Source organism: Drosophila ananassae, chromosome XR, assembly GCF_017639315.1.
Source record: "Drosophila ananassae strain 14024-0371.13 chromosome XR, ASM1763931v2, whole genome shotgun sequence".
Taxonomy (NCBI): domain Eukaryota; kingdom Metazoa; phylum Arthropoda; class Insecta; order Diptera; family Drosophilidae; genus Drosophila; species Drosophila ananassae.
In genome coordinates this window covers 12,376,488-12,399,625 of record NC_057932.1, presented here as the reverse complement: position 1 = coordinate 12,399,625, position 23,138 = coordinate 12,376,488, and the positions used below count along the sequence as shown (strand labels likewise).

General features: G+C 35.7%; 3 protein-coding genes across 6 annotated transcripts; all 3 read right to left on the bottom strand.

Moving 5' to 3' along the window:
• Positions 1-5,112: 5,112 nt before the first annotated feature.
• On the bottom strand, positions 5,113-9,758 carry LOC26515335. 2 transcript variants are annotated; one of them, XM_044717331.1, is made up of 8 exons: positions 8,370-8,753; positions 8,116-8,321; positions 6,014-6,069; positions 5,926-5,946; positions 5,822-5,866; positions 5,615-5,763; positions 5,411-5,550; positions 5,113-5,315 (listed from the first exon to the last, which is right to left on the bottom strand). In XM_044717331.1, coding segments are annotated over exons 3-8 (387 nt in total). In that variant the 5' UTR covers positions 6,015-6,069; positions 8,116-8,321; positions 8,370-8,753; the 3' UTR covers positions 5,113-5,284. The 2 variants fall into 2 exon arrangements, with proteins under 2 accessions (XP_044573266.1, XP_044573267.1); XM_044717332.1 differs by lacking the exons at positions 8,116-8,321; positions 8,370-8,753 and adding an exon at positions 9,470-9,758.
• A 1,877-nt stretch (positions 9,759-11,635) lies between these two features.
• Positions 11,636-16,278, bottom strand: LOC116655061. 2 transcript variants are annotated; one of them, XM_032452094.2, is made up of 8 exons: positions 14,885-15,273; positions 14,631-14,836; positions 12,538-12,593; positions 12,450-12,470; positions 12,346-12,390; positions 12,139-12,287; positions 11,935-12,074; positions 11,636-11,839 (listed from the first exon to the last, which is right to left on the bottom strand). In XM_032452094.2, the coding sequence occupies exons 2-8, from the start codon at positions 14,672-14,674 to the stop codon at positions 11,809-11,811; spliced, it is 486 nt and encodes a 161-aa protein (XP_032307985.1). In that variant the 5' UTR covers positions 14,675-14,836; positions 14,885-15,273; the 3' UTR covers positions 11,636-11,808. The 2 variants fall into 2 exon arrangements, with proteins under 2 accessions (XP_032307985.1, XP_032307986.1); XM_032452095.2 differs by lacking the exons at positions 14,631-14,836; positions 14,885-15,273 and adding an exon at positions 15,990-16,278 and having other exon boundaries at positions 11,637-11,839.
• A 1,850-nt stretch (positions 16,279-18,128) lies between these two features.
• LOC116655060 lies at positions 18,129-22,780 on the bottom strand. Of its 2 annotated transcripts, XM_032452092.2 has the most exons (8): positions 21,387-21,775; positions 21,133-21,338; positions 19,031-19,086; positions 18,943-18,963; positions 18,839-18,883; positions 18,632-18,780; positions 18,428-18,567; positions 18,129-18,332 (listed from the first exon to the last, which is right to left on the bottom strand). In XM_032452092.2, the coding sequence occupies exons 2-8, from the start codon at positions 21,174-21,176 to the stop codon at positions 18,302-18,304; spliced, it is 486 nt and encodes a 161-aa protein (XP_032307983.1). In that variant the 5' UTR covers positions 21,177-21,338; positions 21,387-21,775; the 3' UTR covers positions 18,129-18,301. The 2 variants fall into 2 exon arrangements, with proteins under 2 accessions (XP_032307983.1, XP_032307984.1); XM_032452093.2 differs by lacking the exons at positions 21,133-21,338; positions 21,387-21,775 and adding an exon at positions 22,492-22,780 and having other exon boundaries at positions 18,130-18,332.
• Positions 22,781-23,138: the final 358 nt, after the last annotated feature.

Sequence of the window (23,138 nt, the reverse complement as noted above, 5' to 3'; positions counted from 1 at the left end):
CTCTGCATTTATGTGCTCAGCATTGCAACTTTGGCTGCAATCAGAAGATGTAAGAATAACTATAACCACAAGTAAAAATGGCGTTTCTGACATAGAGAGATTTCATAAAACTATTAATGAAAAATTAAGAATTATAAATTGTGAACGGAATCCTGAAAATATAATTACTAAATTTGAAACAATCGTTTATATTTATAATCATAAAACAAAACATAGCTCTACAGGTAGAATACCAGCAGACATTTTTATTTTCGCCGGAACTCCAAGTTATAATATTCAAGTGAATAAAATAAAGAAAATAAACAAGCTTAATAAAAATCGTCATACATTCGATATTGATACTAGGTATAGACAAGCTCCACTTATAAAATCTAAAACAACAAATCCTTTTAGGAAGACAGGCCAAATTACACAAACTGACGAAAAACATTATGTAGAAAAAAATAGAGGTAGAGAAATCACACACTATAAATCGAAATTTAAAAAGAAAAAGAAAATTAATACCAGCAAATATAATAATTCCAGATTTCCACCGGAAGACAACCCAGCTTAATAAAATTATCTTTTATATAATAACTTTATTATGTCTTATATATCACGCCATGTGTCAGAACATAGATATCAATCCAATTCAAGCAAAAAATGGATACTTAATTTTCCAAACAGGTAACATAGATCTTCCCACTAATTATGAATATCATTGTCTCACAGTCAATTTAACTAAAACTGAACAAACTTATAAAAATCTAATGGAACAAACACGAGAATTTGAACATTTGGATCAAATTCAATATCTAAAAGAAAAATTAAATAGAGAAATGAATGGAATAAAAATTGCTCAACGAAACAAAAGAGGACTTGCAAATTTTGTAGGTACCTTTTATAAATATTTATTTGGCACATTGGATCAACAAGATAGGGAAGAATTAGAATCAAAAATTGATAACTTGTCCGAAAATAGTATACAGATCAACGAATTAAATAAAGTTATTGATGCAATTAATAAAGGAATAGAAACAGTAAATCGTTTAAATGAAAACCAAAATGAAAACCAAAGGTTAGCAATCCTTATTTTCAATTTACAAGAATTTACAGAGTACATAGAAGACATTGAATTAGGAATGCAATTTACAAGATTAGGCATATTCAACCCAAAGGTCCTAAAACATGACCTGCTTAAACATATTAATTCAGAAAAATTGTTAAATATTAAAACATCTACTTGGTTACAAGTTAATACTAACGAAATATTGATAATTTCTCATATTCCTCGTACTATTATTAAAACCCCCATTTACAAAATTTTACCGTATCCGGATCAGAATCAGAATATAATAACCGAAACATTGCATGATAAATATTACATAAAAAATCAGCAAGTCTTTAAAGTAAAAACAAAAGAAATAGTAAATAATAAATGTATAATAGGTCTCTTAAGACAAACAAATACAGAATGTAGATATACAAAAATGTACAAGAACTTCGAATTAAATTATATTGAACCCAACATTATAATAACATGGAATTTACCAAAAACTTTGTTAAATCAGAATTGTATAAATAAAGATCTAATAGCAGAAGGAAACAATATAATAAAAGTATTCAACTGTTCTATACAAATAGAAGATGTAATAATAACAAATACTATGCTTGATTACACCCTAACTATTTATGTAAACAACAACATAACTAAACTCGAACCTTTATCGTATATCGTAGCCAAAGAAATATTCCAAAACCACTCAAAACAATATTTTAAAACTCAAACAATTTTACTAATACTACTAGTAGTAATAATTATTATTATAATCATATATTTGATTTATAAATTTAAGAACATCCCAAAAAGGATAATAATTAATTATAAAAAACAAAAGGTTATAACTCCCGAAGAAGAAACTATAAGTTCAGAGAATAAAGAACATGACCTACAGTTATACCCCAAACTAACCGCCTGAGGACAGGCTAAATTCTTAAGGATGGGGAAGTAACATATCAACAAAATTTCTTTAAGTGTATATCAGTAAATTTTGTAAACCAATTTTGTAAACCGAAGCTGAAGCCTTTTGTATTGAAATTCGTAATCCAGCTGCAAATTGCATCATTCCAATTTTTGTAAAAACATAAACATTTAATTTTTCAATTCGGCTGAAAACAGTCTCATTTAAGATTTCCAATTTCTAAGAGCCACTTCAGATTGAAAACCAAAACAATATTTTGGTAAACAGAATCCCGACTCAAATCTTTCTCACTCCTTTTAAGTGAAATAAAACTAAACAGCTCAAACCATTCTTAAATGGGCATCCACTTCACAGGAAATTTCACATTTTCTTGTCACCTCGATTAATTGAGACCCAAAGTCTTCCACGTCAACTGACACCTCAAGTAATAGGTTCCGACTCAATCGATTTCCTTCAGAAAACAAAGCCTCTCTGAGAGAAAAGCTTCTTTCGAGCTTTGATCTGCAAAAAGCTTCAGCAAGGGTAGCTATAAAAGGGACTTAGAGCCCCAAAGTTAAGTTAGTTCTGAAACTCCAAAAATTCAAAGCAGTTTTAAAAAAATCACACTGTATCAAAAACGGAACTCAAATAAAAATATATTTTTTCAAACTATTTTTGAAGAAGATATTTAATTATATGTATGTGCTGGGTGGGATTTTAATTATGTGTATATATATATATATATATGTGTCGTTTAATATGTCGTTTAATATGCCTTTTTATATGTCGTTTTATATATATATATATGTCGTCAAGATTCGCCGTTTTTCCATGTCATATTTCCTTAGTTTTACATACATATATATATATTTTAATAATTTCAGGTCGAGTGGGGTTTTATTCCGTCAATGTGCCTATTTAGTTTCTTCATCCAGATTTCTTACCAACATGAAACACATTTTTTTTTTTTTTTTTTTGTGTTTGTAATAGATGTTTCAGATTTATTGCTTCCGTTGCCGGTTGGCTATTGGTACATTTGGGTTGGTTTGCTCGGCGTGTTCTTCCGACTTGCCGGAACAGGGCTGAGATAGCTTCTGGCCCTGGCGCGGCCGCGGGCGCAACGGGTCAACAGGTCAGAGGCGACGACCAGCTAGGGGCCGCCTCGGCGCGGGTTGCTGCGCGCGTGTGAAGCACTAGCACAGGCGTCGAAAATCCGGCACTGGAGAATAGGATTCTTGCGCTCCTGGCAGTTGCTTCGGGGCAGGCTCTGACACTGCTTTCACTTGGGTTTTTCAACGGGGGCTCGGGCGGAGCAGCTGCAGGCACGTCCGCACTCGACCAACGACCGACTACGACTGTGAGTACGACTCTCTCTAGAAGAGAGAGAGTAAAGAGGACAGTAAACGTTACATGGTACTAACACTGAACAAAATTGGGTTGGTCAAAGGGATAAATAAATATGAATGAGAATGAATTTCCTTGTCAAAAGTGTAACACGGACAATTGGACAAAATGATAAAGTGGAAAAACAAATCTCGATAATTTAAATATAAATATTATCCTTAGGTCGTCTTTAAGCAACTGCCAGCATCACTCACTCATTAGATGGGTTTTCCAGTCTGTAGCAACTACGCAGCAACTATGCATGACCTTTGAACCAGCGTTGTTGGCCACGGCGTGTGTTCAGATTAAAGTTCAAGATTCGGGAATTTTAGAGCATAGATTGACAATGGGTCACAAAGCACTCTAATTTCTGAAGAAGCGGGACAAAAACTTAAGTTTCCAAAAATAAAAGCGCACACTGAAATAATTGGAGTATCAGCAACAGGTGCCTGTGTTTCAAATCACAAATTAAAATTGACAATCAAGAATAATTCTAAATATTCAAAAGAAGTGAGCACAAACGCAATTGTTTTGCCAAAATTAATGAAATGTCTTCCCAAAAATAAAATGTTTATACATAAATCGGATTGGAAAGGATTCTATTTAGCGGATCCCAATTTCGACAAAACTGGTCGTATTGACCTGGTTATTAGCGCGGATTTATATCCACAAATTTCACTGCCGGAGATAGCCAAAAAGGGTATGCTTCTTGGGCAAAAACTATCTTTGGATGGACAGTGTCCGGATGCACGAAATCCAGGGGTGGTAATTCAATTGTAGCAACCAGTATCGAGCTCAAACAAATGGACCGATATTGGGAGGTAGAAGAAGAGGATAGCAATGACTTAGAAACAGAAATATGTGAAACGATTTTTAAAAAATGTACTAAAAAAGATCCGAATGGAAAATATATTGTTGCTATACCTTTTAAAGAAGATACAACATTAGGGGATTCGAAAAATCAAGCAATGGCGCGTTTCATGAACTTAGAAAAGAGATTACAAAAAAATGAAAAATTTATGAACGAATATTTGGACTTAGGACATATGGTAGAAGTAAATGATGAAGGAAAATATTACCTTCCTCATAAAGCTGTTATCAGAGAATCCAGTCTCACAACAAAATTAAGAGTAATTTTTGATGCTTCAGCCAAAACTAGTAATAAAACAAGAAAGGAAAGCTAACTTCGGGCGGAGCCGAAGTTGATATACCCTTGCAGTTGTGCCATTTCTGATCGTTCAGTTATATGGCGGCTACTGGATATAGTTGGCCGATCCCTATTTGTCAAATAAGATTATGTTGCCCAAAATGGAATCTGTACCAAGTCCCATCTTTCTAACTTAAAAACCAGCAAAGTTATGCCAATTCCGATCGTTCAGTTATCGGAATTGGCATAACTTTGTTATGAATAATTTATAAATTGGCATAACGCTTTTCTCACCCAGCGGAGCGAGTATCAATATGCTTGGTGATCAGAAAAAGAAGGCTGTTCTTCCCTACCCGCAAGCTTACCGGCTAGGGGAGATCGGCGGGAAATCTCACCCAGGGAAATTCTGGTTGAAAAAAAATTTCCCTTGCTTTTTGCTTTGCTTTTGGTTTTTATTTTTGTTTTTCCCAACCATGCCCATTGTTATTGGGGTAAATAAAAAAATTTATTTTTTAAATTATTTTGAATTAATTTTTTAATTATTTTTTGTAATTATTTTTTCTTATTAACTAAATATTTATTAATAACTAAAACTAAAAAAGAACTTATAGAAAAAGATAATAAAAACTTAAAAATATAAAAATTGAACATAAAACTTAAGCTAAATGAAAATTAAAAATTAAATTCTGGATATCTGGAATCCGATGGACTAATAATTGATGGTGAACTGATAAGCTTTTTGTCGTACGATCTCTTTTTGTAGAAACAGTTTTTGCTTCGTTTGAAACCATCTCGTATCGAACGCACGAAGTCTTCATACGTGCGTCCGTCCCGCTAAGTCGATTCTGAATAAATACAAACATAAAAAAATTAATAATAAATTAGAATATAAGAATAAATAAAAAAACAAAAAATACCAACCAAACATAAGGTTACATACATACATATGTTTGCATACTTCCGCAAACTAATTTTTCCGTACTCCCCATTGTAATTCATTCTGATAATAAGATCCTTGGAGAAAACCCTTTCCATATTTGAAGAAATTCCACCTTGTAAAGTAGATTGAAACAATTTATTCTGAAATAAAGAACACATATATGTATATTATATTCAGAAGTGAAAAAAATAAATAAATTCTTACATATTTTTGAGGAGTCTCCTTTATTGCAGCATCCATTGAACTTATCTCCTCCTCATTCTTTATTGGTAACATTATTTCGGGATCGGCCATATTTTTTGAAAGCTGGTTCATAAATGCTAAAACTTTTGCGTTCATCGCAATATTTGTTTCTATAGGAGAGGGACATTGTTTTAAAAATTGTAAAACTCATATATTTATCATACTTACTTTGTATTTCATCCAATTTCTTCTTAACAATATTGTCAATTGAATCTTTAATTATTTAAAAAAAATATTAGGATACATTTCATAGTATATATAAATTTCATTACCTTCAATGTGTTTCAGTTTCACTAAAAAAAGAAATAAAAATAAATCGTGTTAAAATAATATTTAAGGAATAGTTTCAATTAAACTTACTTTCCAAGCGGTCTATTTATGCCTGCAATTCAACGCAGCAGCACGGTCCATTGCAGCTGCATATTGAAAATATTAATGCTAGGTCATAAAAATATGTCACCAAATTCAACAGGTACATAGAATATTGTAAGGGATAACAGTTCATTTGAAAACAACACAATAATAAAAGAGTTAGTTGGGTTTTTCAAAAAGAGTTATTTGCGTAACCAGGTAATAAATAAATATTGCAAATAAGCAGTGCTCAGGTACACACAGGTAGGCACTTCAAACAGTATAAAAAGGAGTGCATACCAGTAATGTTTACCAGTCTTCATTTTGCGAGGAAAGAGTGTACAAGTGTGTCAGTGTTATTTGAGTTTTGAAAATATTATTTACGAAAATAACAAAATGAGTGGATTTTCGATGCGAACATTAAGGCGAGTAGCCCAAAAATTTGCATCAGAGGCACGGACGGAGAGTGAGTTATTGGGTAACGAGTATGAAGTACAGATTGAGCCAAATCAAAAAGAATAAACTACAGAATTTCAGGATGAGATTACGACAGAGGAACATTTTGCAACAACTACAAATAGGCCTCAGTTAAAAAGTAAATTAGTGAAATGGTACAGAAGGTGCAATGTTACTAGACATCAGTTAGAAGAATTGCTAAAAATTTTAAAATCAGAGAATATTGAAGTGCCAACTCGAAAAAAGGGATTATTATCGGCAGGAAATAAGAAAGCACCCATTCGAACAGTAATTCCAGGTCATTATACCCATATTAAGCCCCATTGAGATAGGTAGCAAACAGGTAAAAGTTAAAATCACTTCTTTTGTATGTGACGCCCCGGCACGTGCCTTTATGTGTGGGACACTTGGGACGAATGCCTTAAATGGGTGCACGAAGTGTACTCAGATAGGAGAAAGGATTAACCACGTCACGACATTTTCAAATAGTGTAGGTAGCTTATTGAAAAACGAAGACTTCAGAAACAGGGTTTACCCTGATCATCATTCCCCAATATTTAGGTCATCACCTCTTCCACCTTTAGATAGACAATGATGATGACAATATTTAGGTCATTAGATGACAATATTTAGGTCATCACCTCTTCCACCTCACCACCCTTAGATCCCATGCACCTCTTGGACTTAGGAGTTTCGAAAAAAATGCTAAAATATATTATTGAAGGTAAAACAAAGGGTTTTAAGTTGAGGAAGGAAATTATTTCTCAAATATCAGAGAAACTAGTTAGTCTGAAAGAATTCATTCCCATGGAATTTGGACGAAAGCCTAGGGCGTTAGATGAGTTTCCACGATGGAAAGCCATTGAATTGAGGCAATTTGCAGTCTATACTGGACTGTTAATTTTGAAGAACTTCGTTTCAGAGGAGTGCTACACGCACTTTATAACATTTACCTGTGCGTATCGTTTATTATTAGACAAAAATACGCCTCCCACACACACGTAGCCGGTGAAATGTTGAAGCATTTTGTTCAACATTTCACTATTGTTTACCTAACGGAATCTTTAACTTACAATGTACACAATGTTCTGCATTTAGTAGATTGTATTAAAGAACAAGGTCATTTAACTGATCTCACTGCATATAAGTTTGAGAATTTCTTGCAACAGGTGAAAAAGAGCGTTAGGAAACCAAATAAAATATTGGAACAGTTGGCTAAAAAATTTACATTGCCAATTCCTTCACTGCAAAATAGGGAATTAGGAACCAAAGTAGATCGGTTTGGAAAGGTAACTCAATATAATTTTGAAAATTTCACATTATCCACCAAAATGCCAGACAATGTTTGCTGCCTGAAAAATGTACTACCATAGAAAATTGTAGATTTCGAATTAATAGATGGCAATTGCTATATAAAGGCACAGCAATTTAAAAACAGAAGAAAATTATTTACTGTACCAATGGACAGTTCAGCAATGGGGATTCTTCTAGTAGATTCTGAAGTTGACGCAGTAATTGAAACTTACTCAGTTTCTGATATTTGCTTCAAATATGTACACCTGCCTCAGAATGAAAATGAAATTGTTTTAATACCTCTAATCCACTCAATATGTGACTAATAGATGCACATGCATTTACAAATTAATTATAATTACACTTTTGACACAAAGCAAATTTTTGCTAGTATACATATGTTCATGCTGAATTCATAATTCACAATATATAATCACATATGTACATATTCATAGTATATACTAACATATCATACATATGTATATCGATAACCACCGACTGTGACATCACTTGAGAATTTTACCATCTCTGGAAGGAGGTTGCTTTTTTTTGGAGTTATCTCTTGCCGCTAAAATTCGTTTTTATAATAAAGAAAGGAAAGTGAATTAAACCTTACCCGAGTGTCTTTGAAATCATCCTCAAATCCTTTTTTTTCCTACCGCTCACTCCTGGCGCTACATTGGTCCTTCGAGCCGGATATCACCGACACAAAACGGCAAGTTCACTATTCAGGTGGCTAAATTATTTTTGGTTGAGACATATAACAACCGAAACATATTTACCCACATTTATTCATTCCTACTATCATCTTCAAAAAAATATATATAAAAATATCATCATCTTCTATCACCTAATCTTCTGCATATATACATACATACAAATTGTTGCCGAGGGCTGCTAGAAAAGTTCTCCTATATATTATTCCTATTATTCCTATATATCCTATATATTACTACTCCATTTAACGCATTAAGAAAAAGAAAAAAAAAAATTAATAAATTAAATTATTTGGTTAAAATTCCTATTAAATTCCATTAATTCCTATCGCGTTTGCAGGGGGGTTCGTATCCTCTGAACTTATCCAAGGCTCCCATATTATGTCCTCTGGACGAGAGACAAAACCAAAAGGTTTTGCACCTGTCAAAATTATAAGAAGGAGTACATCCTCATCTCCAGTTCCTCCTTCGCATCCGTTAGCAAGATCTGCGAATACCAGATCCAAGAGCGAGTCCCTGACGCCAACGCTACCAAAACCGCAGAGCATCTCACGAACCCCAATAGGAACCCGATCCGTCACTCGGAAGACAGTTTCTGCAACCACGATGGCTCTTGCGACGTTCATTTCCGTGTGCGATAAACTAAGCCATTTCGAGGCCAAGATCAATGAACCATCGACTTCTGAGTCCACTCAATACGCCCTTGAGGTCCGCCGTGACCACGTAAAGAAACTTTGGGAGACGATTGAGAGCGAGTACGACAAATGTTCCCAAGTTCTCCAGCAGGAAGCCTCCAGCAGTGGTGAGTGGCAGGCAATAGAAGCCAAGCATGACTACTGCTATTCCGTTTATGAACGCTGTGTAGCCCAGCTAACAGAGGTTATCGAAAGAATGTCCGTTCCAACTCTTACAAGGGCATCAAGTACTGCCCAACTGTCCATGTCTAGCGGATGCCGACTTCCGCCCTGTGACACTGAAGTTTTCAGGGGGGATTACTTACGGTGGCCAACGTTCCGCGAACTTTTCACTGCTATCTATGTCAACAATCCGAGGTTGACGCCGGTGGAAAAGTTATTCCATTTAAATACCAAAGCAGAGGGAGAAGCGAAGGCTATAGTAGCAAAATCTCCACTCACGCATGACGGGACCGCCTCGGCGCGGGTTGCTGCGCGCGTGTGAAGCACTAGCACAGGCGTCGAAAATCAGGCACTGGAGAATAGGATTCTTGCGCTCCTGGCAGTTGCTTCGGGGCAGGCTCTGACACTGCTTTCACTTGGGTTTTTCAACGGGGGCTCGGGCGGAGCAGCTGCAGGCACGTCCGCACTCGACCAACGACCGACTACGACTGTGAGTACGACTCTCTCTAGAAGAGAGAGAGTGAAGAGAACCAAAGACTAAGATTGAACAGTAAACGTTACATGGTACTAACACTGAACAAAATTGGGTTGGTCAAAGGGATAAATAAATATGAATGAGAATGAATTTCCTTGTCAAAAGTGTAACACTGACAATTGGACAAAATGATAAAGTGGAAAAACAAATCTCGATAATTTAAATATAAATATTATCCTTAGGTCGTCTTTATGCAACTGCCAGCATCACTCACTCATTAGATGGGTTTTCCAGCCTGTAGCAACTACGCAGCAACTATGCATGACCTTTGAACCAGCGTTGTTGGCCACGGCGTGTGTTCAGATTAAAGTTCAAGATTCGGGAATTTTAGAGCATTGATTGACAATGGGTCACAAAGCACTCTAATTTCTGAAGAAGCGGGACAAACACTTAAGTTTCCAAAAATAAAAGCGCACACTGAAATAATTGGAGTATCAGCAACAGGTGCCTGTGTTTCAAATCACAAATTAAAATTGACAATCAAGAATAATTCTAAATATTCAAAAGAAGTGAGCACAAACGCAATTGTTTTGCCAAAATTAATGAAATGTCTTCCCAAAAATAAAATGTTTATACATAAATCGGATTGGAAAGGATTCTATTTAGCGGATCCCAATTTCGACAAAACTGGTCGTATTGACCTGGTTATTAGCGCGGATTTATATCCACAAATTTCACTGCCGGAGATAGCCAAAAAGGGTATGCTTCTTGGGCAAAAACTATCTTTGGATGGACAGTGTCCGGATGCACGAAATCCAGGGGTGGTAATTCAATTGTAGCAACCAGTATCGAGCTCAAACAAATGGACCGATATTGGGAGGTAGAAGAAGAGGATAGCAATGACTTAGAAACAGAAATATGTGAAACGATTTTTAAAAAATGTACTAAAAAAGATCCGAATGGAAAATATATTGTTGCTATACCTTTTAAAGAAGATACAACATTAGGGGATTCGAAAAATCAAGCAATGGCGCGTTTCATGAACTTAGAAAAGAGATTACAAAAAAATGAAAAATTTATGAACGAATATTTGGACTTAGGACATATGGTAGAAGTAAATGATGAAGGAAAATATTACCTTCCTCATAAAGCTGTTATCAGAGAATCCAGTCTCACAACAAAATTAAGAGTAGTTTTTGATGCTTCAGCCAAAACTAGTAATAAAACAAGAAAGGAAAGCTAACTTCGGGCGGAGCCGAAGTTGATATACCCTTGCAGTTGTGCCATTTCTGATCGTTCAGTTATATGGCGGCTACTGGATATAGTTGGCCGATCCCTATTTGTCAAATAAGATTATGTTGCCCAAAATGGAATCTGTACCAAGTCCCATCTTTCTAACTTAAAAACCAGCAAAGTTATGCCAATTCCGATCGTTCAGTTATCGGAATTGGCATAACTTTGTTATGAATAATTTATAAATTAGCATAACGCTTTTCTCACCCAGCGGAGCGAGTATCAATATGCTTGGCGATCAGAAAAAGAAGGCTGTTCTCCCCTACCCGCAAGCTTACCGGCTAGGGGAGATCGGCGGGAAATCTCACCCAGGGAAATTCTGGTTGAAAAAAAATTTCCCTTGCTTTTTGCTTTGCTTTTGGTTTTTATTTTTGTTTTTCCCAACCATGCCCATTGTTATTGGGGTAAATAAAAAAATTTATTTTTTAAATTATTTTGAATTAATTTTTTAATTATTTTTTCTTATTAATTAAATATTTATTAATAACTAAAACTAAAAAAGAACTTATAGAAAAAGATAATAAAAACTTAAAAATATAAAAATTGAACATAAAACTTAAGCTAAATGAAAATTAAAAATTAAATTCTGGATATCTGGAATCCGATGGACTAATAATTGATGGTGAACTGATAAGCTTTTTGTCGTACGATCTCTTTTTGTAGAAACAGTTTTTGCTTCGTTTGAAACCATCTCGTATCGAACGCACGAAGTCTTCATACGTGCGTCCGTCCCGCTAAGTCGATTCTGAATAAATACAAACATAAAAAAATTAATAATAAATTAGAATATAAGAATAAATAAAAAAACAAAAAATACCAACCAAACATAAGGTTACATACATACATATGTTTGCATACTTCCGCAAACTAATTTTTCCGTACTCCCCATTGTAATTCATTCTGATAATAAGATCCTTGGAGAAAACCCTTTCCATATTTGAAGAAATTCCACCTTGTAAAGTAGATTGAAACAATTTATTCTGAAATAAAGAACACATATATGTATATTATATTCAGAAGTGAAAAAAATAAATAAATTCTTACATATTTTTGAGGAGTCTCCTTTATTGCAGCATCCATTGAACTTATCTCCTCCTCATTCTTTATTGGTAACATTATTTCGGGATCGGCCATATTTTTTGAAAGCTGGTTCATAAATGCTAAAACTTTTGCGTTCATCGCAATATTTGTTTCTATAGGAGAGGGACATTGTTTTAAAAATTGTAAAACTCATATATTTATCATACTTACTTTGTATTTCATCCAATTTCTTCTTAACAATATTGTCAATTGAATCTTTAATTATTTAAAAAAAATATTAGGATACATTTCATAGTATATATAAATTTCATTACCTTCAATGTGTTTCAGTTTCACTAAAAAAAGAAATAAAAATAAATCGTGTTAAAATAATATTTAATGAATAGTTTCAATTAAACTTACTTTCCAAGCGGTCTATTTTTGCCTGCAATTCAACGCAGCAGCACGGTCCATTGCAGCTGCATATTGAAAATATTAATGCTAGGTCATAAAAATATGTCACCAAATTCAACAGGTACATAGAATATTGTAAGGGATAACAGTTCATTTGAAAACAACACAATAATAAAAGAGTTTTTCAAAAAGGGTTATTTGCGTAACCAGGTAATAAATAAATATTGCAAATAAGCAGTGCTCAGGTACACACAGGTAGGCACTTCAAACAGTATAAAAAGGAGTGCATACCAGTAATGTTTACCAGTCTTCATTTTGCGAGGAAAGAGTGTACAAGTGTGTCAGTGTTATTTGAGTTTTGAAAATATTATTTACGAAAATAACAAAATGAGTGGATTTTCGATGCGAACATTAAGGCGAGTAGCCCAAAAATTTGCATCAGAGGCACGGACGGAGAGTGAGTTATTGGGTAACGAGTATGAAGTACAGATTGAGCCAAATCAAAAAGAATAAACTACAGAATTTCAGGATGAGATTACGACAGAGGAACATTTTGCAACAACTACAAATAGGCCTCAGTTAAAAAGTAAATTAGTGAAATGGTACAGAAGGTGCAATGTTACTAGACATCAGTTAGAAGAATTGCTAAAAATTTTAAAATCAGAGAATATTGAAGTGCCAACTCGAAAAAAGGGATTATTATCGGCAGGAAATAAGAAAGCACCCATTCGAACAGTAATTCCAGGTCATTATACCCATATTAAGCCCCATTGAGATAGGTAGCAAACAGGTAAAAGTTAAAATCACTTCTTTTGTATGTGACGCCCCGGCACGTGCCTTTATGTGTGGGACACTTGGGACGAATGCCTTAAATGGGTGCACGAAGTGTACTCAGATAGGAGAAAGGATTAACCACGTCACGACATTTTCAAATAGTGTAGGTAGCTTATTGAAAAACGAAGACTTCAGAAACAGGGTTTACCCTGATCATCATTCCCCAATATTTAGGTCATCACCTCTTCCACCTTTAGATAGACAATGATGATGACAATATTTAGGTCATTAGATGACAATATTTAGGTCATCACCTCTTCCACCTCACCACCCTTAGATCCCATGCACCTCTTGGACTTAGGAGTTTCGAAAAAAATGCTAAAATATATTATTGAAGGTAAAACAAAGGGTTTTAAGTTGAGGAAGGAAATTATTTCTCAAATATCAGAGAAACTAGTTAGTCTGAAAGAATTCATTCCCATGGAATTTGGACGAAAGCCTAGGGCGTTAGATGAGTTTCCACGATGGAAAGCCATTGAATTGAGGCAATTTGCAGTCTATACTGGACTGTTAATTTTGAAGAACTTCGTTTCAGAGGAGTGCTACACGCACTTTATAACATTTACCTGTGCGTATCGTTTATTATTAGACAAAAATACGCCTCCCACACACACGTAGCCGGTGAAATGTTGAAGCATTTTGTTCAACATTTCACTATTGTTTACCTAACGGAATCTTTAACTTACAATGTACACAATGTTCTGCATTTAGTAGATTGTATTAAAGAACAAGGTCATTTAACTGATCTCACTGCATATAAGTTTGAGAATTTCTTGCAACAGGTGAAAAAGAGCGTTAGGAAACCAAATAAAATATTGGAACAGTTGGCTAAAAAATTTACATTGCCAATTCCTTCACTGCAAAATAGGGAATTAGGAACCAAAGTAGATCGGTTTGGAAAGGTAACTCAATATAATTTTGAAAATTTCACATTATCCACCAAAATGCCAGACAATGTTTGCTGCCTGAAAAATGTACTACCATAGAAAATTGTAGATTTCGAATTAATAGATGGCAATTGCTATATAAAGGCACAGCAATTTAAAAACAGAAGAAAATTATTTACTGTACCAATGGACAGTTCAGCAATGGGGATTCTTCTAGTAGATTCTGAAGTTGACGCAGTAATTGAAACTTACTCAGTTTCTGATATTTGCTTCAAATATGTACACCTGCCTCAGAATGAAAATGAAATTGTTTTAATACCTCTAATCCACTCAATATGTGACTAATAGATGCACATGCATTTACAAATTAATTATAATTACACTTTTGACACAAAGCAAATTTTTGCTAGTATACATATGTTCATGCTGAATTCATAATTCACAATATATAATCACATATGTACATATTCATAGTATATACTAACATATCATACATATGTATATCGATAACCACCGACTGTGACATCACTTGAGAATTTTACCATCTCTGGAAGGAGGTTGCTTTTTTTTGGAGTTATCTCTTGCCGCTAAAATTCGTTTTTATAATAAAGAAAGGAAAGTGAATTAAACCTTACCCGAGTGTCTTTGAAATCATCCTCAAATCCTTTTTTTTCCTACCGTTCGCCTCACTCCTGGCGCTACATTGGTCCTTCGAGCCGGATATCACCGACACAAAACGGCAAGTTCACTATTCAGGTGGCTAAATTATTTTTGGTTGAGACATATAACAACCGAAACATATTTACCCACATTTATTCATTCCTACTATCATCTTCAAAAAAATATATATAAAAATATCATCATCTTCTATCACCTAATCTTCTGCATATATACATACATACAAATTGTTGCCGAGGGCTGCTAGAAAAGTTCTCCTATATATTATTCCTATTATTCCTATATATCCTATATATTACTACTCCATTTAACGCATTAAGAAAAAGAAAAAAAAAAATTAATAAATTAAATTATTTGGTTAAAATTCCTATTAAATTCCATTAATTCCTATCGCGTTTGCAGGGGGGTTCGTATCCTCTGAACTTATCCAAGGCTCCCATATTATGTCCTCTGGACGAGAGACAAAACCAAAAGGTTTTGCACCTGTCAAAATTATAAGAAGGAGTACATCCTCATCTCCAGTTCCTCCTTCGCATCCGTTAGCAAGATCTGCGAATACCAGATCCAAGAGCGAGTCCCTGACGCCAACGCTACCAAAACCGCAGAGCATCTCACGAACCCCAATAGGAACCCGATCCGTCACTCGGAAGACAGTTTCTGCAACCACGATGGCTCTTGCGACGTTCATTTCCGTGTGCGATAAACTAAGCCATTTCGAGGCCAAGATCAATGAACCATCGACTTCTGAGTCCACTCAATACGCCCTTGAGGTCCGCCGTGACCACGTAAAGAAACTTTGGGAGACGATTGAGAGCGAGTACGACAAATGTTCCCAAGTTCTCCAGCAGGAAGCCTCCAGCAGTGGTGAGTGGCAGGCAATAGAAGCCAAGCATGACTACTGCTATTCCGTTTATGAACGCTGTGTAGCCCAGCTAACAGAGGTTATCGAAAGAATGTCCGTTCCAACTCTTACAAGGGCATCAAGTACTGCCCAACTGTCCATGTCTAGCGGATGCCGACTTCCGCCCTGTGACACTGAAGTTTTCAGGGGGGATTACTTACGGTGGCCAACGTTCCGCGAACTTTTCACTGCTATCTATGTCAACAATCCGAGGTTGACGCCGGTGGAAAAGTTATTCCATTTAAATACCAAAGCAGAGGGAGAAGCGAAGGCTATAGTAGCAAAATCTCCACTCACGCATGACGGGACCGCCTCGGCGCGGGTTGCTGCGCGCGTGTGAAGCACTAGCACAGGCGTCGAAAATCAGGCACTGGAGAATAGGATTCTTGCGCTCCTGGCAGTTGCTTCGGGGCAGGCTCTGACACTGCTTTCACTTGGGTTTTTCAACGGGGGCTCGGGCGGAGCAGCTGCAGGCACGTCCGCACTCGACCAACGACCGACTACGACTGTGAGTACGACTCTCTCTAGAAGAGAGAGAGTGAAGAGAACCAAAGACTAAGATTGAACAGTAAACGTTACATGGTACTAACACTGAACAAAATTGGGTTGGTCAAAGGGATAAATAAATATGAATGAGAATGAATTTCCTTGTCAAAAGTGTAACACTGACAATTGGACAAAATGATAAAGTGGAAAAACAAATCTCGATAATTTAAATATAAATATTATCCTTAGGTCGTCTTTATGCAACTGCCAGCATCACTCACTCATTAGATGGGTTTTCCAGCCTGTAGCAACTACGCAGCAACTATGCATGACCTTTGAACCAGCGTTGTTGGCCACGGCGTGTGTTCAGATTAAAGTTCAAGATTCGGGAATTTTAGAGCATTGATTGACAATGGGTCACAAAGCACTCTAATTTCTGAAGAAGCGGGACAAACACTTAAGTTTCCAAAAATAAAAGCGCACACTGAAATAATTGGAGTATCAGCAACAGGTGCCTGTGTTTCAAATCACAAATTAAAATTGACAATCAAGAATAATTCTAAATATTCAAAAGAAGTGAGCACAAACGCAATTGTTTTGCCAAAATTAATGAAATGTCTTCCCAAAAATAAAATGTTTATACATAAATCGGATTGGAAAGGATTCTATTTAGCGGATCCCAATTTCGACAAAACTGGTCGTATTGACCTGGTTATTAGCGCGGATTTATATCCACAAATTTCACTGCCGGAGATAGCCAAAAAGGGTATGCTTCTTGGGCAAAAACTATCTTTGGATGGACAGTGTCCGGATGCACGAAATCCAGGGGTGGTAATTCAATTGTAGCAACCAGTATCGAGCTCAAACAAATGGACCGATATTGGGAGGTAGAAGAAGAGGATAGCAATGACTTAGAAACAGAAATATGTGAAACGATTTTTAAAAAATGTACTAAAAAAGATCCGAATGGAAAATATATTGTTGCTATACCTTTTAAAGAAGATACAACATTAGGGGATTCGAAAAATCAAGCAATGGCTCGTTTCATGAACTTAGAAAAGAGATTACAAAAAAATGAAAAATTTATGAACGAATATTTGGACTTAGGACATATGGTAGAAGTAAATGATGAAGGAAAATATTACCTTCCTCATAAAGCTGTTATCAGAGAATCCAGTCTCACAACAAAATTAAGAGTAGTTTTTGATGCTTCAGCCAAAACTAGTAATAAAACAAGAAAGGAAAGCTAACTTCGGGCGGAGCCGAAGTTGATATACCCTTGCAGTTGTGCCATTTCTGATATAGTTGGCCGATCCCTATTTGTCAAATAAGATTATGTTGCCCAAAATGGAATCTGTACCAAGTCCCATCTTTCTAACTTAAAAACCAGCAAAGTTATGCCAATTCCGATCGTTCAGTTATCGGAATTGGCATAACTTTGTTATGAATAATTTATAAATTAGCATAACGCTTTTCTCACCCAGCGGAGCGAGTATCAATATGCTTGGCGATCAGAAAAAGAAGGCTGTTCTCCCCTACCCGCAAGCTTACCGGCTAGGGGAGATCGGCGGGAAATCTCACCCAGGGAAATTCTGGTTGAAAAAAAATTTCCCTTGCTTTTTGCTTTGCTTTTGGTTTTTATTTTTGTTTTTCCCAACCATGCCCATTGTTATTGGGGTAAATAAAAAAATTTATTTTTTAAATTATTTTGAATTAATTTTTTAATTATTTTTTCTTATTAATTAAATATTTATTAATAACTAAAACTAAAAAAGAACTTATAGAAAAAGATAATAAAAACTTAAAAATATAAAAATTGAACATAAAACTTAAGCTAAATGAAAATTAAAAATTAAATTCTGGATATCTGGAATCCGATGGACTAATAATTGATGGTGAACTGATAAGCTTTTTGTCGTACGATCTCTTTTTGTAGAAACAGTTTTTGCTTCGTTTGAAACCATCTCGTATCGAACGCACGAAGTCTTCATACGTGCGTCCGTCCCGCTAAGTCGATTCTGAATAAATACAAACATAAAAAAATTAATAATAAATTAGAATATAAGAATAAATAAAAAAACAAAAAATACCAACCAAACATAAGGTTACATACATACATATGTTTGCATACTTCCGCAAACTAATTTTTCCGTACTCCCCATTGTAATTCATTCTGATAATAAGATCCTTGGAGAAAACCCTTTCCATATTTGAAGAAATTCCACCTTGTAAAGTAGATTGAAACAATTTATTCTGAAATAAAGAACACATATATGTATATTATATTCAGAAGTGAAAAAAATAAATAAATTCTTACATATTTTTGAGGAGTCTCCTTTATTGCAGCATCCATTGAACTTATCTCCTCCTCATTCTTTATTGGTAACATTATTTCGGGATCGGCCATATTTTTTGAAAGCTGGTTCATAAATGCTAAAACTTTTGCGTTCATCGCAATATTTGTTTCTATAGGAGAGGGACATTGTTTTAAAAATTGTAAAACTCATATATTTATCATACTTACTTTGTATTTCATCCAATTTCTTCTTAACAATATTGTCAATTGAATCTTTAATTATTTAAAAAAAATATTAGGATACATTTCATAGTATATATAAATTTCATTACCTTCAATGTGTTTCAGTTTCACTAAAAAAAGAAATAAAAATAAATCGTGTTAAAATAATATTTAATGAATAGTTTCAATTAAACTTACTTTCCAAGCGGTCTATTTTTGCCTGCAATTCAACGCAGCAGCACGGTCCATTGCAGCTGCATATTGAAAATATTAATGCTAGGTCATAAAAATATGTCACCAAATTCAACAGGTACATAGAATATTGTAAGGGATAACAGTTCATTTGAAAACAACACAATAATAAAAGAGTTAGTTGGGTTTTTCAAAAAGAGTTATTTGCGTAACCAGGTAATAAATAAATATTGCAAATAAGCAGTGCTCAGGTACACACAGGTAGGCACTTCAAACAGTATAAAAAGGAGTGCATACCAGTAATGTTTACCAGTCTTCATTTTGCGAGGAAAGAGTGTACAAGTGTGTCAGTGTTATTTGAGTTTTGAAAATATTATTTACGAAAATAACAAAATGAGTGGATTTTCGATGCGAACATTAAGGCGAGTAGCCCAAAAATTTGCATCAGAGGCACGGACGGAGAGTGAGTTATTGGGTAACGAGTATGAAGTACAGATTGAGCCAAATCAAAAAGAATAAACTACAGAATTTCAGGATGAGATTACGACAGAGGAACATTTTGCAACAACTACAAATAGGCCTCAGTTAAAAAGTAAATTAGTGAAATGGTACAGAAGGTGCAATGTTACTAGACATCAGTTAGAAGAATTGCTAAAAATTTTAAAATCAGAGAATATTGAAGTGCCAACTCGAAAAAAGGGATTATTATCGGCAGGAAATAAGAAAGCACCCATTCGAACAGTAATTCCAGGTCATTATACCCATATTAAGCCCCATTGAGATAGGTAGCAAACAGGTAAAAGTTAAAATCACTTCTTTTGTATGTGACGCCCCGGCACGTGCCTTTATGTGTGGGACACTTGGGACGAATGCCTTAAATGGGTGCACGAAGTGTACTCAGATAGGAGAAAGGATTAACCACGTCACGACATTTTCAAATAGTGTAGGTAGCTTATTGAAAAACGAAGACTTCAGAAACAGGGTTTACCCTGATCATCATTCCCCAATATTTAGGTCATCACCTCTTCCACCTTTAGATAGACAATGATGATGACAATATTTAGGTCATTAGATGACAATATTTAGGTCATCACCTCTTCCACCTCACCACCCTTAGATCCCATGCACCTCTTGGACTTAGGAGTTTCGAAAAAAATGCTAAAATATATTATTGAAGGTAAAACAAAGGGTTTTAAGTTGAGGAAGGAAATTATTTCTCAAATATCAGAGAAACTAGTTAGTCTGAAAGAATTCATTCCCATGGAATTTGGACGAAAGCCTAGGGCGTTAGATGAGTTTCCACGATGGAAAGCCATTGAATTGAGGCAATTTGCAGTCTATACTGGACTGTTAATTTTGAAGAACTTCGTTTCAGAGGAGTGCTACACGCACTTTATAACATTTACCTGTGCGTATCGTTTATTATTAGACAAAAATACGCCTCCCACACACACGTAGCCGGTGAAATGTTGAAGCATTTTGTTCAACATTTCACTATTGTTTACCTAACGGAATCTTTAACTTACAATGTACACAATGTTCTGCATTTAGTAGATTGTATTAAAGAACAAGGTCATTTAACTGATCTCACTGCATATAAGTTTGAGAATTTCTTGCAACAGGTGAAAAAGAGCGTTAGGAAACCAAATAAAATATTGGAACAGTTGGCTAAAAAATTTACATTGCCAATTCCTTCACTGCAAAATAGGGAATTAGGAACCAAAGTAGATCGGTTTGGAAAGGTAACTCAATATAATTTTGAAAATTTCACATTATCCACCAAAATGCCAGACAATGTTTGCTGCCTGAAAAATGTACTACCATAGAAAATTGTAGATTTCGAATTAATAGATGGCAATTGCTATATAAAGGCACAGCAATTTAAAAACAGAAGAAAATTATTTACTGTACCAATGGACAGTTCAGCAATGGGGATTCTTCTAGTAGATTCTGAAGTTGACGCAGTAATTGAAACTTACTCAGTTTCTGATATTTGCTTCAAATATGTACACCTGCCTCAGAATGAAAATGAAATTGTTTTAATACCTCTAATCCACTCAATATGTGACTAATAGATGCACATGCATTTACAAATTAATTATAATTACACTTTTGACACAAAGCAAATTTTTGCTAGTATACATATGTTCATGCTGAATTCATAATTCACAATATATAATCACATATGTACATATTCATAGTATATACTAACATATCATACATATGTATATCGATAACCACCGACTGTGACATCACTTGAGAATTTTACCATCTCTGGAAGGAGGTTGCTTTTTTTTGGAGTTATCTCTTGCCGCTAAAATTCGTTTTTATAATAAAGAAAGGAAAGTGAATTAAACCTTACCCGAGTGTCTTTGAAATCATCCTCAAATCCTTTTTTTTCCTACCGTTCGCCTCACTCCTGGCGCTACATTGGTCCTTCGAGCCGGATATCACCGACACAAAACGGCAAGTTCACTATTCAGGTGGCTAAATTATTTTTGGTTGAGACATATAACAACCGAAACATATTTACCCACATTTATTCATTCCTACTATCATCTTCAAAAAAATATATATAAAAATATCATCATCTTCTATCACCTAATCTTCTGCATATATACATACATACAAATTGTTGCCGAGGGCTGCTAGAAAAGTTCTCCTATATATTATTCCTATTATTCCTATATATCCTATATATTACTACTCCATTTAACGCATTAAGAAAAAGAAAAAAAAAAATTAATAAATTAAATTATTTGGTTAAAATTCCTATTAAATTCCATTAATTCCTATCGCGTTTGCAGGGGGGTTCGTATCCTCTGAACTTATCCAAGGCTCCCATATTATGTCCTCTGGACGAGAGACAAAACCAAAAGGTTTTGCACCTGTCAAAATTATAAGAAGGAGTACATCCTCATCTCCAGTTCCTCCTTCGCATCCGTTAGCAAGATCTGCGAATACCAGATCCAAGAGCGAGTCCCTGACGCCAACGCTACCAAAACCGCAGAGCATCTCACGAACCCCAATAGGAACCCGATCCGTCACTCGGAAGACAGTTTCTGCAACCACGATGGCTCTTGCGACGTTCATTTCCGTGTGCGATAAACTAAGCCATTTCGAGGCCAAGATCAATGAACCATCGACTTCTGAGTCCACTCAATACGCCCTTGAGGTCCGCCGTGACCACGTAAAGAAACTTTGGGAGACGATTGAGAGCGAGTACGACAAATGTTCCCAAGTTCTCCAGCAGGAAGCCTCCAGCAGTGGTGAGTGGCAGGCAATAGAAGCCAAGCATGACTACTGCTATTCCGTTTATGAACGCTGTGTAGCCCAGCTAACAGAGGTTATCGAAAGAATGTCCGTTCCAACTCTTACAAGGGCATCAAGTACTGCCCAACTGTCCATGTCTAGCGGATGCCGACTTCCGCCCTGTGACACTGAAGTTTTCAGGGGGGATTACTTACGGTGGCCAACGTTCCGCGAACTTTTCACTGCTATCTATGTCAACAATCCGAGGTTGACGCCGGTGGAAAAGTTATTCCATTTAAATACCAAAGCAGAGGGAGAAGCGAAGGCTATAGTAGCAAAATCTCCACTCACGCATGACGGGACCGCCTCGGCGCGGGTTGCTGCGCGCGTGTGAAGCACTAGCACAGGCGTCGAAAATCAGGCACTGGAGAATAGGATTCTTGCGCTCCTGGCAGTTGCTTCGGGGCAGGCTCTGACACTGCTTTCACTTGGGTTTTTCAACGGGGGCTCGGGCGGAGCAGCTGCAGGCACGTCCGCACTCGACCAACGACCGACTACGACTGTGAGTACGACTCTCTCTAGAAGAGAGAGAGTGAAGAGAACCAAAGACTAAGATTGAACAGTAAACGTTACATGGTACTAACACTGAACAAAATTGGGTTGGTCAAAGGGATAAATAAATATGAATGAGAATGAATTTCCTTGTCAAAAGTGTAACACTGACAATTGGACAAAATGATAAAGTGGAAAAACAAATCTCGATAATTTAAATATAAATATTATCCTTAGGTCGTCTTTATGCAACTGCCAGCATCACTCACTCATTAGATGGGTTTTCCAGCCTGTAGCAACTACGCAGCAA

Excerpts from the sequence above, each read along its gene's own strand:
- LOC26515335 (XM_044717332.1), bottom strand. Across the intron at positions 5,764-5,821 it reads GAAATTGGATGAAATACAAA|AAACAAATATTGCGATGAAC; the intron begins GTAAGTATGATA and ends CCTCTCCTATAG. Across the intron at positions 5,316-5,410 it reads AAGTATGCAAACATATGTAT|AATCGACTTAGCGGGACGGA; the intron begins GTATGTAACCTT and ends GTATTTATTCAG.
- LOC116655061 (XM_032452094.2), bottom strand. The coding sequence starts at position 14,674 with ATGAACATATGTATACTAGCAAAAATTTGCTTTGTGTCAAAAGT. Across the intron at positions 12,594-14,630 it reads ATTTGCTTTGTGTCAAAAGT|CTGCAATGGACCGTGCTGCT; the intron begins GTAATTATAATT and ends TTCAATATGCAG. Across the intron at positions 11,840-11,934 it reads AAGTATGCAAACATATGTAT|AATCGACTTAGCGGGACGGA; the intron begins GTATGTAACCTT and ends GTATTTATTCAG.
- LOC116655060 (XM_032452092.2), bottom strand. The coding sequence starts at position 21,176 with ATGAACATATGTATACTAGCAAAAATTTGCTTTGTGTCAAAAGT. Across the intron at positions 18,568-18,631 it reads AGGAGACTCCTCAAAAATAT|AATAAATTGTTTCAATCTAC; the intron begins GTAAGAATTTAT and ends TCTTTATTTCAG. Across the intron at positions 18,333-18,427 it reads AAGTATGCAAACATATGTAT|AATCGACTTAGCGGGACGGA; the intron begins GTATGTAACCTT and ends GTATTTATTCAG.